Source organism: Typopeltis vanoorti, chromosome 1 (assembly GCF_054136105.1).
Source record: "Typopeltis vanoorti isolate ZY-2024b chromosome 1, IOZ_Tvanoo_1.0, whole genome shotgun sequence".
NCBI lineage: Eukaryota > Metazoa > Arthropoda > Arachnida > Uropygi > Thelyphonidae > Typopeltis > Typopeltis vanoorti.
The window spans coordinates 191,105,251-191,123,912 of record NC_143549.1 but is presented as its reverse complement, the minus strand read 5'-3'; the positions used below and the strand labels follow the sequence as shown (position 1 = coordinate 191,123,912).

Below are 18,662 nucleotides of genomic sequence, written 5' to 3'. Positions count from 1 at the left end.
TTGCAAGGGGACATTCAGTTGTTTGCGGATGATGTGAAGCTGGGAAGGGTTATCGGTAATAGTGCAGATGTGGCAGCCCTACAACAGGATTTGAATAAACTAGACAGATGGGCAAATGAATGGGGGTGTCGGTTCAATGCAGCAAAATGTAAAGTCTTGAGGTTTGGGATCCATCGATGGTGGGGTACACACTCGATTGGAGGAGCTGTACGGGGAGACAAGAGATCTGGGAGTGATGATTGATAGAAAACTGAAATTCAGGGAGCATATTGCAAAGGTGGTGATTGTAACTCAGAGGATTGCTGCAATACTAAAAAGGATGCTGACCTGCAGAGATAAAAGCATTATCTTTCCGTTGTATAAGACTCTGATCAGACCACATTTAGACTATCGTTCTCAGATTTGATCCCTAGGATTTGAAGGGGATAAATTGACTGTGGAAAGAGTACAGAGGCAGCTAACAAAGATGGTTTCGGGACTGTACAATATGAGTTATGAGGATCGACTGAGGGAATGTGGACTGCAGAGTTTGGTGGATAGAAGGAGAGGTAATATGATCGAGACGTTTAAACTGTTGAGAAACAGTTACAGGGTAGACGTTGGAGAGTTCTTTCACTTGGTGAAACGGCGGGAAGGAGCGATGACAAGGGAGCCATCCCTGGAAGTTACGAAAGGAGGTTGTGCACAAGAGGGTGAGGAGTGGTTTCTTTGTGTGGAGGGTGGTTGAACCTTGGAATGCATTGCCTGAGAGAATGGTTGGAGCGGGGACGGTCAATGGGTTCAAGGAGTGGTATGATAAACTTTGTGTTTCCTAAAAACAACCTCCCACGATGAGTCTTTTGACTCCATGGAGGCCTGGATAATAATAATAGCTATGATTGTGATGCATTGGAGGCTGCCAAGGGGTGTTTGAAGAAAGCAATATTAGAATATATACCTAGAGTCAGAAGGATAAGTCAGGTAGGAGATAGATGAATGAATAACTTCATTAAGCAGGAGTTGCACAAAGACAAGGTTGTAAAGGGATTGTAAAGAAAAAGGTGATTAACATGCCCAAGCTGTATGAGGGTGTGCTGAAAAGATATTCACCATGAAGGAATTGAGGTCTTATATATCCTGAAAGAAAAAGAACAATTTATTACAATTTGATGAGACATGGGGATTAAAGGGTTTAAGATATGTTATTTCTTGTGGCTATATTAATTGCTTTAATATTATTTTTGTTCTAGGTGTTTATCAGAACTTTTCAGTCCTCCCCCCCCCTTTGTATAAGGCACAGGTAAGAAGAGTGACCTGTATGGTAAGGAAGGTCAATGCTAATTATGAGAGTAAACTAGCTGATGAACACAAAAGAAATCCTGAAGAGTTCTTTTGCTATGTGACAAGTAAAAGAAGGAATGATTTAAAAGTGCTGATGATGGGAAGTTAACAGAAGCAAACAAAATAATTGAATTACTATGTAAGCATTTTGCATGGGTATACAGTCTAAGTGGTGATATTGCAATGCCAGATGTTGACATTGACTAATGGGAGAATAGAGATTAAAGAAATGGAGTTACTAAAAACATCGCAGAACCTTAATACAAATGCAGCCATCAGTTTAGTTGGTATATTGACCTTGTATTATGAGAAGGTGCAAAGGAATTATCAGCTCCTCTGATCAGGCTGTTTATTTTAAGCCTCAGTACTGGGAAGGTGCTAGTGGAAAGAGGGCAGAATAGTCCCACTTCATAAAGCAGGATCCAAGACAGAAGCAAAAAAATATATGCCAATCAGCATCTTAGGAGTGCAGGTTAAGGTATTGGAGAAATTGGTGAAAGACAGAATTCAGGACTGGGTGGATAGGAATATGATACTCTATAAGGGACAACATGGTTTTGTAAAGGGTAGGTCTTGTCTTAATAATTTGTTTACTTTTTATAATCAAGTGGCAATGGAGTTAGATAAGGGAAGTGGCAACTCAGTGATATTGCTAGACTTTGGAAAAGCTTTTTACAACATTCCACATAGAACATAATGCATAAATTTCAGCAAATGGAAATAGATATGAATCTGGTGATCTGGATTAGACGGTGGTTGACAGAAGAATATCAAAGAGTGGTTAATGGAAGGTTTGTGGCCAGTGGTATACCACAAGGCTCATTACTTGGTCCTCTGTTGTTTAATTTGTATATCAGTGATATAGGAAATGATCAACAGGGAATATTTAGTTGTTTGTTGATACTGAACTGGAAAGAGCAGTGGTAAATGAAGGTGATGCAGAGACCTGAAGAAAGACTGAAATAGACTAGTAGTATGATGAGGCCAGGTGCTTTGGGATGATTGTGGACAGGAAATTGAAAATTAGAAGGCATATTGCGAAGATAACCAAAAGAACATGTTGGATTACATGGTTATTGAAGAACACTCTAACAAGCAAGGATCATTATTCCTCTATATAAGGCTTTAATAAGACCACAACTGGACTACTGTATATGGATCTGGACTCCTGGAGTCTGTGAAAATGAAGAAGTGGTGCAGAGGATCCAGAGGTGAGTGATAAAGATTGTGGCAGGTCTATGGAATGCTCCCTTCTTGAATGGAATTTAATCCAGATCACCAGATTCATATCTATCTCCTTCTATGGAATGCTCCCTATGAGAATATATTGCAGTCTGTGGGCTTCAAAAACTATCTGATAAGGCAAAAAAGAGGAGATATAATAGAAGCATTTAAGTTATTAAAAGAGCTATAGTATTGATGCCAAGAAGGCAGACAGTAAGGGTCACCAGTGGAAGTTGTGTAAAAATATGGTTAGCAAGGGTGTTAGGACTAGATTTTTTTACTTGGAGGGTGGTGAATAGGTGAAATGGGTTGCCAGAGGTGGTTTTCAATACTTCATCAGTGAATGAGTTTAATGTGAGGTATGATAGATGCCGTATGAATAATGAATCTTCTGTGATGAGTCTTTGGACTCTGGAAATACCTGTATAATAGTAATGGTGAATTGTGATAGTCTCCTCATCTGCCTACACAGTATTTTGAAATCCTGTTGGAGTGCTACAATATAATTTTGCTTCTCATAGCTCTGCCCCCCCCTCCCAACTTTGCATTATCTGCAAACATTGACTTGCTTCTTCTTCTAAGATTCCTCCCCTCCCCTTCAGGGGCTGATTAAGCTGACTAGGGGCCCTGGCAGTAAAATTTATGGGGGGGCCCCTAAAATATCTATATTTGGAAGAGTTTACGACATTTCTCTTGCAGCCTGGTATACTTGTGTGGCAGTCTTCTTTTAAAAATAGAAACTTTTCCAATTCATTGTCCAAATGTGTGATATCTATATCATTCTTATATATCTCTTTTAATTTTTCTGCATAGCTCATGGCCCCTTGGCTTCCAGGTCTGACACTCACTTGATCCACCTCTGCCCACCTTTCATACTTACTATCAGGCAGCCATTTCCCTCTCCAACTCAATAATGTATTATTATCCAATTTTTAGTCTAAATATAAATTTGTCACGTGCCAATGTATCAAATTTCTACATATTCATTTTACTTGTCTGCATTCCATTTTATCCCTCATCTGTCATCTTGTTATAATATGCAAATGAAATGCTAGAATAAGACCTACTCATAAACCCTTACTGATTATTTCAGATAATTCTGCTGTTATCACTCTATCATCTATCATGCACAATTCATCATCTGCAACTATGTGCTCATCTTCTCATTACATGTGCATTTTTTTCTTTTAATTGCATATATTGTCTGATTGATTTGTATGTTTTGCAAAATAGAAACTCAAATCTCCAGAAGAAAAAGATATCTGCTTCCTCCATATGAAATTGGCTAACTCAAAATGGCCATGTAAAAATTCCTTTTTCTTAACAATAATTGATCTAAAGTCTTTTCCAATTGAATTGGAAATGATAGAGGATGTGAGGGAATTACTTGAGGTAGCAAAAGAGAACAGTGAGAGAGTTAGGATGGTGAGTATTTTGCCACGGTATGACAGTGAACTGTTTAGAAGGAGGGCCATAATTGCCAATGACTTTATGCATGGGTTATGCATGGAGAGTGGTGTGGAGTTTGTGGATGTGTGGAGTGAGTTCAAGGGGCGAAAGGATTTATATAAGATGGATGGGTTACATTTGAATAGATTTGATGCCAAGTGTTGATGAATGAAGTGGAAGTGGATGTACAGACTCAGGGAAACTAGATTTATTAGGGGGGGGGGAGTAGATATGCAGACTTTAGGGAGGCAGTTGAGTGTATGAATGAGTATAATATGCCTGAGCGAGTACGAAGGACAACAAATCAGAATGGGATAGTTAGTATAAGGCATCAAAGTAGGGATGGGACTAACGTGCTTCTGCAATTCATGTACACTAATGCCAGGAGTATTAGGAACAAGAAGGAAGAGTTTTTGGCCTTGGTTGGCACTTCCAGGCCACAGGTTGTTGGTATTAGTGAAACATGGCTGAGAGAGAATGATAAAGCTAGTGGGATTGAGTGTGACGGGTATAGCATGTTCAGGAGTGACAGGGAGAATAAAAAGGGGGTGGGGGAGGAGTGTTGTTGATGATAGCTGATGACTTGCAGCCAAGGAGTATTAAAGTTGAACTGCAGGATAGAGAAAAGAGCCAATTTGAGGCTATCTGGTGTGAGATAGAGTCTAGCAGAACAAAATATACAATTGGGTGCTGCTGTAGACCAGGTGATGGAATAGATGGTGGGGATAGTATGCATACGCAAATAGAAGAAATGAGTGGAAGGAGGGTAATTATTATGGGTGATTTCAATTATGGTAACATTGACTGGAAGGAGGAGAGGGCACATGGGAGGAAGGAATTGGATTTTATGCGGTTATTAAGGGACAACTATCTGCGACAGCATGTTGTGGAAAATACTAGGGGGCAGAGAGTGCTTGACCTAGTAATTGCATCTGAGAATGAGCTGTAACAAACAAGACCATGTTGCCACCAATTGGTGAGAGTGATCATAAGGTCATGACTTGGGAGGTGGCTAAAGGAGTGGAATTTACAATTAAGACAGGGTACATGTGGAATTACCGGGCTGGTAAGTATGACAAGTTTAGGAGTGTGCTTGGCTCAGTGCTGTTGGATTGTGATAGAGTGGAATTTTATGAACTCCTATCTTATCACAATCTAACATGCTTTTCCAAACAAAAAAAAAAAGGAGATAAATACAGTAAATTGCCTCTAAGTGAAAATTAAGTATTATGTATATGTATATCAAGTATGTTCTGTTATGAAAGGGTAAATAAGTATGTATTTTGTGCCATTCATGAATGTGGTTAATTCAGTATTGAAAGTGTAAGACATTAGCAGAGCATTATAAAATATGTATAAAAGAATTATAAAATGTAAGCACAAATTCAACAGTTTGGGGGGGGGGTCAAGTCCAAAGGTTACGGAGTCGTAACGCGAGGAAGCGGCTCGCCCCAAGCAAACAACGTGACGTCAGCTTATGTGCGATAGCGGGGGAGAGAATGGATGCCATGACGTAATAGCACGTGTGAATTGGCTGGACATCGAATAGGGCGAGAAATGCCGAGAAAAAAAGAGGGAAATATAAGGGTCATGCGACCCTGTAACAAGGCCTTTTGTTCCTGGATCTCCTGTGTGTTCCTCTCTCCCCATGGTGGCGAAGGGGGTGGCAATGCCTCCTTACCAGAGGGATTTCGATTAAGGCAGTGGCGGGTCTTGGCGGCCGTATTCTCCGCAAAAAGAAACAAGTCCAGCTGTCCACAGAAGCCCAGTGTCCTGTGAACATATGAAGCACTAAAGAACCAAAAAGGGAAGATAAGTAAACTTTGTTTGTGTTACACTGATTATGAATGAAAGATTTGTGTCATGTTAATATGTTATAGAAGAAGAACATTAATGATATAGGATAGGATTGTATTGTTATCACTTTAGAAGAATATTGATTTTAACCTTACTATCTGTCGTTGTGTTAAAGTTCGCCTTTATATTGAATGAAGCTAAGGATATGTTAGAGTAAAGAATTGGCATAATATAAAGAGATTGTGATAGATATGAATGTTATCTTGTGTAGTCTGACAGAGCTATAGAGTTTTAGATTGATTGTGATAATAGTACATGACTAATGCATTAGCGAAGGTTAATATAATTCTTACTTTAGGAAGCTACTGTATAGTGTTTTATAAGTGTAACAGTAGTGTTTAAATATTATATACCTTGTCTAGAACTCCCTTAAGATGGGATTTTAATTTATGTTATTATGTGTATCAACTTTTGAGTATAATAAACCTTGCTTTTGATTCTAACAAAGACCTTCTGTGATTTCTGGAATCCGATGCACCGCTTATAAAATATTAATACGAACCTATGCGGGATATTAAAAGGGCATATTTTGGCCATGTCTGCAGAGTTGATAGGTATCATTAAGTACTGTCCTGAGAATACCTCTTGGTGGTTAATATTAATTAATCTAATAGCGCTAAGTGGCGCAGCGAAACAAATAAATTTCGTGGCGTTTTACGAGAGGTAAATCTCAGACACTCTGATACTCTGGTACTGCCTCGATCTCGAGGAAATTCCATTGTCCCTCAGAGGTACCACGTGCTACCCGATAGAGTGTATTACGGAGATATAGCATAAAAGGTTAAAATAGTTGTGATAAGGAAGAAGGCGACGCAACATAAATGTGCAGCCGGTAGGATGTTGGTAGAATAAGGTTAAGATAGAAGAAGGTTTAGGTTAGAAAAGATTGAATAAAATACAACCATTGTACAATAAAAACTACAATTCAATACAACAGTGCCATGGCATGTAAAACTGCAAGGGCTGGATGTTGATAGTGCATGGGAGGCAATTAAGAAATGTTTTCAGGAGGCAATGGTTGACTGTATACCAAGAGTCCGAATAATAAATCAAGTCGAGGTTAAATGGATGAATAACTCTATTAAGCTTGAGCTTCAAAAAAAGAAACAATTCTGGAGGGAATTTAAGGAGAAAGGTGACCGGCAGGTGCAGGAGCAGTATAAAGCTCAGGCCAGGAAGGTAACAAGGGTAGTAAGAAAAGCAAAAGTGGATTATGAAAGAAAATTGGCCATGCAGGCTAAAGAGAATCCCAAACAGTTTTTTTAATATGTTACAAGTAAAAGGGAAAATGTTCATGGCAGAATGATTTTAAAAAATGCTGAGGGTAGGGAGGTAACCGAATCAGTCAATATAGTGGAATTACTGAGCGAGCACTTTGCAAGAGTATATCATCCAGGTGGTGACATTGCAGGAATGGAAGAACCAACAACTTATACTGGAATTCTATTGAATGAAGTAGAGGTAAATAGTCTATTACAGACCTCAATGTCAATACATCTGTGGGGATTCGATGGTATACCAGCTCGTGTCGTATGTGAAGCGGCTAAAGAATTGTCAGTGCCTTTGACCATTTTGTTTAATTTGAGCCTCAGGTCTGGGTCAGTACCAAGGGGATGGAAAAAGGGGAAAATAGTTCCGCTGCATAAAGGTGATTCCAAGGCTGCTGTTGAAAATTACCGGCCAATCAGCATAACAGGAATTGTTATCAAGGTCTTGGAGAAAATAGTCAAGAGGAAAATACAAGATTGGATAGATGAAAATGGGATACTGTATTGGGGACAGCATGGTTTTGTGAAGGGTAGGTCATGCCTCAGTAACTTGGTCACGTATTATAACGCAGTGACGGCTGAACTGGATAAAGGTAATGGGTTTACAGTGATTCTACTGGACCTTACTAAGGCCTTTGACAGGATACCACATGGAATTCTAATCAGTAAAATGCAGCATATGGGGATGGATATAGGGTTGGTGAGATGGATAGGAGGGTAGTTGACGGAGAGATATCAGAGAGTGGTTTATTCAGGAGTAGAGTCCACAAGACGGCCTGACTGGTGGTGTGCCACAAGGATCTGTTCTTGGACCACTTCTGTTTAATTTGTTAATGATATAGGAAAGGATCTGAGAGGAACAGTTCATTTGTTCGTGGATGATGCAATAGTGAATGCAGATGATGTCAAAATTTTGCAGGATGATTTGGATAGATTGGAGGTCTGGGCTGAGGAGAATGGATGTCAATTTAATGTGGCAAAATGTAAGGTTATACATTTTGGGGTGAAAAGATTAGCAGCAGTTTACTATATTGGTGGAACTGTACTCCAAGAAATTGATGAGGCATGAGATTTAGGAGTGTTGGTGGATAGGGAGTTGAAGTTTAGGGGGCACATTGCAAAAGTGGCCAAATCAGCTCATCAAATCACTTGGTTGCTGAAGAATACGTTGACAAGCAGAGACAAGCATGTTATTGTTCCTCCGTATCGAGCCTTGATAAGATCCCATCTCGACTACTGTGCCCAGATTTGGTCACCTAGGTTTCTTCTTGATGGTGAGGACGTTGAGAAGATCCAGAGGCGAGTGACCAAGATGATAGCAGGTCTGTGGAATGAACCTTATGAGAACAGGTTGAGGATTTGTGGGTTGCAAAAATTAGTTGATAGGCAGAGGAGGGGAGATATGATTGAGACATTCAATTTACTGAAGGGTTTCTATAAAATTAATGCAGAAGATATTTTTGAGAACAGGGCTGGTTGTGGGAGGACTAGGGGACATCCATGGAAGCTGGGCAAAAGTGTGGTTAGTAAGGGTGTTAGAGCTGATTTCTTTACTTTTAGAGTGGTGAATGAGTGGAATGGGCTGCCAGAGTCTGTGGTGGATGCTGTGACAGTGAATGAGTTTATGGCGAGGTATGATAGATACTGTATGAATGTCGAATAGTTGTGATGAACATGATTTGGGCCTCTCTCGATGAGTCTAAGGACTCCCTGGAGTTGCCCGTAATAATAATAAAAATAATAATTGTTTGAGTTTTGCACAATGTAGTAATATATCATATTGTATATGTCTAATATCATATAACATTTTGGTCCCATGAAGTTATTCTGTTTAAATGAAATTTGAAATGGCTTAACAAAGTTTATTAGGAATCTAAGATACTGGGCTTTCATCAAAAGTTTTCAGGCAAGAATGACCTTGTTATGTTCAGTATTAATAAGGTCAGAATGCCCTTATTATAAGTGCTAATTGATTGTTGCAGTACCTTACAATAATAAACACAAACCTTCTTTGGAATTAAATGGCTCATGAAAGTTGTATGGCATTCAGCTACTTTTTTTATTTGAAATATTTTAATGGCCGAGTAAGTTTACATAATTATGATTAAATAAAACTTAAAAAAAAAATTTAAAAAAATAGAACTAATCCAGTTGTTTTCATTTGTAGCATGTCACATTTACAACAGATGCTTGTAAATATATTAGATAAATGGTGGGATGATGTTTGTGATAAAGTGAATAGGTCTCTTGTATTCATGGACAAGGGTGCAGCTGAATGCTTACATTGGCATGGTGGATTAATGAGATTACTTAATGCTGGTGCACTAAATGTTAAAGATTTTTCTTCTTTTGAAGTAAGTATAATGAAATATATATATATTGGTAATTCTAACTAGATCATTTTTTGAAAAATACATGTTATATATTTTCAGAATTGTGACTTAAGAGCTGTCTGAACAGAAGACTGTATTATGAATGCTAAATTGGTACACTTCAGAGAGGTTTAATTATGATTTTTTTTTTTTTTTTGGCTATGTAAACTATAATCACACATCTATACATATAATGACTCCTGGTGTAATAGACAGCTAGGCTTCATTAAATCCTACAATGTCATTAACTGCTAAGAACATTCACTCCTTCCTGCTGTTCAGAGAGGGTTAATTATGATTTTTTTTTTTTTTGGCTATGTAAACTATAATCACACATCTGTACATATGACTCCTGGTGTAATAGACAGCTAGGCTTCATTCCTACAATGTCATTAACTGCTAAGAACACATGCATGTTTAATATGTATTATTATTATTATTCAGGCCTCCATGGAGTCAAAAGACTCATCGTGGGAGGTCCTTCCTAAGAAACACAAAGTCTATCATACCACTCCTTAAACTCATTGACTGTTCTCGCTCTCACCACTCCATCAGGCAATGCATTCCACGGTTCAACCACCCCTCCATGCAAAGAAACAACTCCTCACCCTCTTGCTCACAGTTTCCTTTCGTAACTTCCAGGGATGGCCTCTGGTCATTGCTCCTCCCCGCTGTTCAACCAAGCGAAAGAACTCCCCAGTGTCAACCCTGTAACCACCTCTCAACAGTTTAAAAGTCTCAATCATATCACCTCTCCTTCTATCCACCAAACTCTGCAGTCCACATTCCCTCAGCCGATCCTCATAACTAACATTGTAAAGTCCTGAAACCATTTTGTCATCCGTCTTTGCCACAGTTAATTTATCCCCTTCAAATCCTGGGGACCAAATCTGAGAACAGTAGTCCAAGTGTGGTCTGATCAGAGACTTATACAATGGAATGATAACCCTCTTATCTCTGCAGGTCAGTGTCCTTCTCATAATTGCAGCAATCCTCTGTGTTACCTTCACCACCTTTGCAATATGTCCCCTAAACTTCAGGTTTCTATCAATCATCAACCCCCAGATCTCTTGTCTCCCCTACTTCCTCCAGTATAACTCATCCCATAGAGTATGCAGCATCCCATCAATGTTTCCCAAACCTTAAGACCTTACATTTTGCTACATTAAACACCCCCCATTCATTTGCCCATCTATCTAGCTTATTCAAATCCTCTTGCCAGGCTATCACATCTGCACTATTACTAATAATCCTTCCCAGCTTCGCATCATCCGCAAACAACTGTATATCCCCTTGTAATCCACTGGCAATGTCATTGATATAAAGGTTAAACAATATAGGTCCTAGTACTGAGCCCTGTGGGACCCCCACTTGTAACTCTCTGCCTCCTTGAAACTGCTCCACCATACACAACTCTGATACTTATCAGACAGCCAATCCTGAATCCTGTTGACCAATCTGACATCCAGACCCATGTGCTGCAACTTAAATATCAGCTTATCATGTGGCACCCTGTCAAATGCCTTCGCTAAGTCTAAGAAAATTGCAGTATATGCCTTTCCCTCATCTAATGTTCTTGTAACTTTATTATTATTGCTAAAACTAGAGCGCCCTTTCACAAATCCATGTTGACTCTCACAGATAACATTACCCTCATCTGCCCAATGCTGTACACGGTCCCTCACTACTTTCTCCAAGATCTTAACAACTACTGATGACACACAAACTGGTCTATAATTAGACACTTCCAGTCTGCTACCACCCTTATGCAATGGCACTATCTTACCTTCCTTCCATTCCCTGGGCACCTTTGCCGAAGCCAGACTTTCATTGAAAAGCCAGGTTAAAGGCACTGTCAGTTCCCTAGCACATTCTCTCAAAACTCTTGGTGAAATACCATCCAGTCCCTAAATGAAATTATTTTTATGGCAGATATTTTACTTTAAAATCATTAAAGCCAACTGTTAATTTTATATATAGGTCAGTAATTTTTCTATGCAATAAATGAAAAATTTGTCTAAACTAATATTTTATCTTATATACATTCATCTTTTAAACTCTTGAAATGTGACTTTGTTTATTTGGGGCAGCCACTTAATTTGGCCAAATTATGCTATTCCTGATATGGGATCTAGTTAACTGGAATTCACTGTATTGATTTACTCTTTATGTCGAAAATTGCATAAAAGGGTATGTATGGTCTTTGGATAAGTCACCTGCATTCCTGAACCACTGAGTTAGGAATTCACATGGATTAGCCAAAGGACTAATACCTTCTTGAAAAAAAAAAAAAAAGTAAATGACATATCATCTGAAGACTTCTCATGCAACTCATAATGAAGAAATTAGGGGATTTGTTTCTCTTTCTTATATTGGTTCTAGTACTCTCAGCTTAATCAGAATCCTTAGAATCCAGTTAACTGGAATTCACTATATTTGTTTATTTATTTATATAAATACTACTCATTTCACCCTTATTACAAAGAATTTCTTTTCAATAAAATTGAAACATTGTTCTCTTTCTTTATCAGATATTAATCCTTATTTCTCTGTAAGTCTAAACGTGTTCTGCTGAAATACCCTAGGATTTGTTGCTCATAGTGTGACAGTAATACTCCATAGTGAGCAGAGACCAGATGCAGTGCCACTTCTAGCCTCTTCTAGATGTACACACATTATCGTCAGCCAGCTCAGAGGATGACAAAGCCAAGAGACACCAAGTACAGTATTCTGAAATGCTTCAGAAATCTGCACCATTGCTACTATGTGACAGAAATTAAAATCGCATACTCTATAGAGATCACATTAAATCTCAGTCATTTAAATATAAATCCAACTTTACCCTTTTTCGATGATTCATTCACCTACTTCGCAAAAGAAGCATGCTCATGCATGACAATAGGCATATCATTGAGCTGTTTTAAATGACCAGAATCTTGTTTAATACCATATTTGTTAATTTTATACTAGAAGAGATACTTTGTAAATAGGACAAAACTAGTTGCATTTATTTAATATATAAATTTGCTGCCTGGTTGGCCAAGCAGCTCCATCTGCTCAGCAACCAAGAGGTTGTGGATTTAAATTGAGCATAAATATTGCACAATTGTCTATTACCTAAATGTCTTTCAATGGCAGACAATTCTCATAGCCTCGTGTGAGACCACTCTGCCTATTGGAGGTCTAAATGACTTGAAAAGTGCTATGTTTGACCTCGGGAGTGTTCCTGGATTATCAGATCCTTAGCTCATCTCCAGTACTAAAATGTATGATAGGTTTACAGTTTTTTGTGGGTTAGATTTCATCCACACACAAACACAGAGAGAGAGAGAGTGAGTTTATTTTCTGTACTCTGCAATTTCCATTAACTGTATTGTAGAGATGTTGTCTTCTTTTTTTCCAACTGCATTAAGTAGATAGGTTTAAGTTGATGTTTGTTAATAGCTTTTGGTCATAGATGATTTTAACTGATATAAGTCCACCACTCCTTAATGCAGCTTAGAAAAGCTTAAATTAAGTCTTGCCTTACTCATAGTTTTAAAGTGTTGTATTGGTTCCCACTCTTTAAAGGGTGGAATTGACATTAAAAAAAAACATGTTAAATCAAAACAAATTTGTGGATACCAGCAAATTTGACAATATCTATGAATAATGCCTTGCCCTGGTGATGCGAGTATTTCTAACTTAAATGCATATCTTCTCTGGTTGAAGGAAATGCCAACTTAACCTCTGGGTCATAATGTTTTTTTTTTTTGCTCAGTGAAACACCATGATGCTGCTTATTGGAGATGTAAAGTAGATACTGCCATATTTCATTTCCAACATATGATCTCCTATTTCTGTCCCCCTTTCTTCTCCCATGTAATGCAGATGATGATCTAGCTTCATCTGCATTCTCTGTTATTAACTAATTAGGAAACTAGCACCATCTGTAATTGAAAGTACAGCAATTAAACAGTTTCTGCAATCTGGCACTTAGATAGTATATGGGATGAAATCCAGTGGTAATACAACTGCTGGACACTTCCCAATCAGCTGGTGTCCTCCCACTTCTTACTCTGCTGGGTTGTGCATGGAATGTCTGAGTTTGGCACTCCATGCACAACCTAGCAGACTAAGCAGTAGGGCACTGATGAGGCCGCAGTTGGAATCTGGGCGCTCTTTATGAGAGTTTCAGTGCATGTGTGTGTGCTCTTCAAGTTTCCTGTACCAACTCTGCTATGAAGGATAAACAAATGCTAGTGTCACCATGGATACAAAAAATCTTCCACAAAAAAATTGCAAAAAAATATGAAAGATGCAACAAAAATTGCAAAAAGTAACAAAAAGCCTTTTAAGGAATGCAGAGAGAACTAACCAGGGCTTCTGATCTAATTGTCCAATCGTGGTGCACCCCGTTAGGTATCTATCTGGATACTAAACAGACGAGGATGAGTGGCAATTTGGGATTTAGCCGACCAACTTGCATTCGTATTGGCTTAAACCTGTGGCAAAGTGACAATACCATAGCTGACCATGGTATGGTCACTTTGCCAGGTTTGCAGGAAAAAGATCCAGAGGAAGATTAAAATGTAGGCAGATTGATAGAATGAAAAATACTTTTTCAGAAATATAAAATCTCATAATGTTGGAGTCTTGACAGATAACAGATTAATATGGAGGAAAATTGTTGATCAAATGTTAATAATGGTGTAACGTTTTTTCAAGTGGTATTATCATAATATCCTGTACACCCCTGGGAGTACATAATTTGATGATGGTGTTAAAAAATACATCTCCATTTAACCAACATTTGGGACATTATTACAAGCATTAACAATATACATCACCACCACTTACAGGAATCAAAATATGATCTGCCATTCCTAACCAAATATTCAACTAGCCTCTTCCACAATTACAGTCTGGCTCAGCTATCCTAACTACATCTTTCATGATGTCTTTCATAAAAAGGAAGGAATGTGTGCTTTTGTTAAATTAGGTATTCTTTGCCAAAGGCTACCAAATCTGGAATCCTTGCCTTTCAATCTTTCTAGTTCAAGTTTGCCACTCTCCTAATTCAGAAATCCATGCTGCCCTCTTTGACATCTTATCTCTAAAAGTTGATTTTATCCAGTCTAATTATCCAAATTATGAGATCATCTTCCTGTAAAACTTTGATGTCCATAATACAAAGTAGCGCTCCTTCTTTGACTTCAGATACATTCTTCACTGCTTAGATATTCATCTAAAAGTAGTTTTAGATGAGTCTTTGCCAAGTTTTTGCCAGCTGCCAAAAAACTTGGTGCACGTTCACTGTTTCACACAAGACACTACTTCACACCTTCCCAGCTGCTAACTCTATATGCAGTGAAATCTGCCCAGCCGTGGAATATTGCTCCTATATTTGGGAGCAATATTCCAAAATCCTCTCTTAAATTACTTGATTCTATTCAGAAGAGGGCAATCTTGCTAATTCATGATCCCTCTTTCACAGACGTTCAGTTTCTGCATTGTGTCTCTTCTACAGATACTTTCATGGACAGTGCTCTGCTCAGTTGGCCACTGTTATTCTCCCACTGCCCTCCAAAATCATTAAAACAAGAGCCACTGCTAACTAATACTTAACCACTTTAAAAAGGGTCAAGATGGACTGTAACCCTTTTATGGTCCATCTTAAAACTCACCGAACCAACTTCACTGCCTCCTCTTTTATTACATGCACTTCTATCCTTTGGAACAGTCTCCTCCTCTCTGCCTTCCCCAAAGATTACAACCCTCAGCTGTTCAAGCAAAATGTGAACAGACTTCTCCTTTCTTCTATTCCTCTTGCTCACCTATAGCACTATAGGTGAGAACATCTACTTAATTGTGCTGTGTGTGGCCTTTCGTGTGTGGACCAGACATAAAAATAAATAAATAAAAAAATTAGCAAACCCCCCTCTTGCTAAGATTAGCAGATAAGATCTGGAAAGAAATTTCCAAGCTATTTTATCATCTGGTAAGGAGATCTTCCTCTCATCTGATTTCTTTATCAATGCCAGGGTATCCATGGGTTCTGTTCTCACTCATGCTATTCCTCCTATACATTAATGACCTTCTTGCTCTAACTTCAAGCCTATTCACAGGTTTGCTGATAATGGTATTCTCCAATCCTCTTCTTCATTGTGAAATTCTGTAGTATTCAAATGATTAAGACTTTAAGTTCTTCCATAATGTTTTAACAATGATCTCTATGCTGTTCTCAAGTGGGGTACAGACAACTTAGTGAATTTTAGTGAACTAACCAGGGCTTAGTTCACTAAAATTCATTCTTAAAACACAGTCCTGACTTACTAGATTCTACTTTTGCCCACTTACCTTTCGATAATGTTCCAATTTCCTTTCAAGATTAGTTCCCCCTTATTGGACTTACTTTCACATCCAGCTTATTCTGGCATAACATAATAAATACATAGCTTCCTCAGCCTCTAAAAAATTGGTATTTTTTTCGTTCAAAGCACTGTGTTCCTTACTGAACCTCAAACCAAAATCAAACCAAAATGAGGTTTTGGTTCCTTACCAAAACCTCATTGAGAATTCTTGATTGTATATAGAAGAGGGAAATCTGCCAATGGGTTATTCCAAATGAAATTATCAAAGGAGTTTGATCTGCATAATTTTTGATTTTGATTATTTTACTCTACCCTGCAGGCCCTGATAAGTTTTTTGCTCCAAATGTATGCTCTGATGAAATAATGAAAATAATGATCACTGCAATGAAAACCTTCATCCTTTCCATTCTACTCGAAACCTGAGCCTCCATAGCTCAGTCGGTATAGACAAAGCCCTTTAGTTGGAAAGACCTCAGTTCGATTCCCGTCAGTGACGTGAGGAACCTTTATCTGTCTCTTTTGATGAAAGGTGTGTTATCCGGTCTCATACAGGGTATGGGGTTTTTCACAAGGAAACTTGGGTTTTTCATCCCCCAGAATAGGCAAATTAGCCCTGTGAACACACACGGATTAGAGTCAGGAATACTTAAGACCCATTCATAGGCCTGATTCATCAGTTATGCCTGTCCCGAGCCCAGATAAAATTAGGGGAGAATTGAGATGGTGCCATATTTCCCCATAGCTGTTGTATCATAGCTTCCCCTCATGGCTGTTGTATCATCATATGAATACGTACGTACATACCCACAACCACTATCCCAGGGCTTGATTTGCCAACAACTGTGCTAAAAAAGTAGTAAAAAAAAAAAAAGGAAAAAAAAAAAAACACATCTTAACCTACACTTGTCTAGTGTTGTCTGACAGAACCAAATCTGAGTGTCCTAGAATGATCCAGGTTTAGAGTAATGAGTTTTAGATTGCTTATAGTTTTTGAGTATCCTCTGTATTTTTTTTTTTTGAGCCACTGATCTTAAAGCACAGATCTTCAAAATCAGTCCATTCTCAGTAAATATGGTTGCATATTTGCCCACAACATAGGAATGATTCTTCGATTCCAACTCACCAACCAAACTTGTCTACAAATGCTTCATAGATGGGAGTTGTTAGTATCCACTCCTGGGACATAAGGCTTTCAGTCTAATCACTTTTGCTTGTTTTGGGTTGCCTGTCTGCATGTTACAATTTTTATATTGTGTTTATGACGATGTCTGAATGGCAGATTTAAAATATTGGAATCATTCAACATTTTTCATCCTATTAAATCAAAATGTGACATAATGACATTTTGTTAGAAATTAGTGGAGTCTCCCATGAGTAATTGAAATAGTTGCTATAGCCAAAGGCAGAATAACGTTTTACTGATTTTTGTTAATAAACACACACCTATGATTTTGGTGGAATAGGATATAGAAAAGATAACATCTAATGAGGTCATGGGGATCTAAAATAACAGAGTAGGAAATGATTGGTAGACATACAAAAATATTTTGGAAAAATGGAGAAAAGAGAAAAGCTAATAATAATGGCAATCTTGGGACATGAACTAGTTATTACTAACACAATGTTCTAACATAAAAATTTGCCTAAATTCACATGGAGAGAAGAGACGAGGAATAAGAAAAGTCTCATTGACTATGTTATTGTTGATAGTGATGTTTTCTCCCTGGTGCAGGACATCAGAGTGTACAGAGGATTTGAAATTGGAAGTAATCACTGTTTAGTCTTGAGCAGGAAATTTTTCACATATGTATCGGAAACAGCCACCTTGTAAATCTAAAGCTTTAACGTACTGCTTCATAAGACCTAGTTTGATGTGTAGAGGTGGAAAAATGATTTTTTCTCTGTCGATTAAAGATTGATTTATAACATTCTGTTCTCCAACATTTAAGGATATTATAAGAGGCCAATGTTTCTGACTCCAGTGTTGGTTTCTAGCTCGACTATCCCAGAAGCATAGAAAACATGGAAACTTTTTATATCCTCTTTGAAAGCCAAGTAAAAAGTTCACCATTTTAAGATCTACACAGATGATCCAGTTATGGTCTGTATATTTTAATAACTTCAGAACCTTTTTAATGTCCTCATATGTTTCCTTTAAGTGGACTGGATAGCCAATAGGAATTGAGCCATATACATTCCCATTGTGTAATAAGACACACTTGAGACTTCTGCTTGAACTGTCGATAAATAAACGCCACTCATTTGGATGATATTGTACAACACTCATTTCAGTTAGTAAACCTGACACACTGTTACAGTAAACGAACCCACACTCATGTTTAAAATATTGTACAAGATTACTTTCCCTGCTACGATAAAAAGTTATCTTCGTATCTTGCTCCAGTAAGTTTTTTCATTTAATCTTGAAGCTAACAATTCCGATGATTCCTTTGATAGGCCCAAATCTCTTGCTAAGTCATTCAATTCCGCTTGAGTAAAACGTTGCGGTCCAGAACCAGAAATTAAATTTTCATTGTCTAAATCAATATCCGGGTCTTGCTCCTCAAGAACATCTGGCATATCCCGATCATGCTCGTTCTCAAGTAAAGGAAGTCCTTTATAAATTGGCACGGCTATTTCATTGGAATGAGCAACTGGCCGAATTGCTGAGTTGAGATTTGGATGCACAATTTTTTTCTTATTCTTCTTATTATAACCAGAAGTCTGAACTAAACAAAAATAGCAATCGTCTACGTGATTTTTCGGTTCACGCCAAATCATTGGAATGCCAAAAGCTAATTTTTGGTGTTTTCCCTTGT

At 38.1% G+C, this 18,662-nt stretch overlaps 1 protein-coding gene across 5 annotated transcripts in view; it reads left to right on the top strand.

Annotated features, from left to right (window-relative positions):
- Positions 1-18,662, top strand: part of LOC150110721 (sec1 family domain-containing protein 2) — a 397,942-nt gene that overhangs the window by 9,009 nt on the left and 370,271 nt on the right. For all 5 annotated transcript variants that reach the window (XR_016549025.1, XM_090400427.1, XM_090400445.1 and 2 more), the window contains exon 2: positions 9,286-9,472. Coding sequence is in view for 4 of the 5 variants with exons in the window: in XM_090400427.1 (XP_090256553.1) it covers positions 9,286-9,472 (187 nt within the window). In the remaining variant the exon portion in view is untranslated. The remainder of the gene's footprint in view (positions 1-9,285; positions 9,473-18,662) is intronic.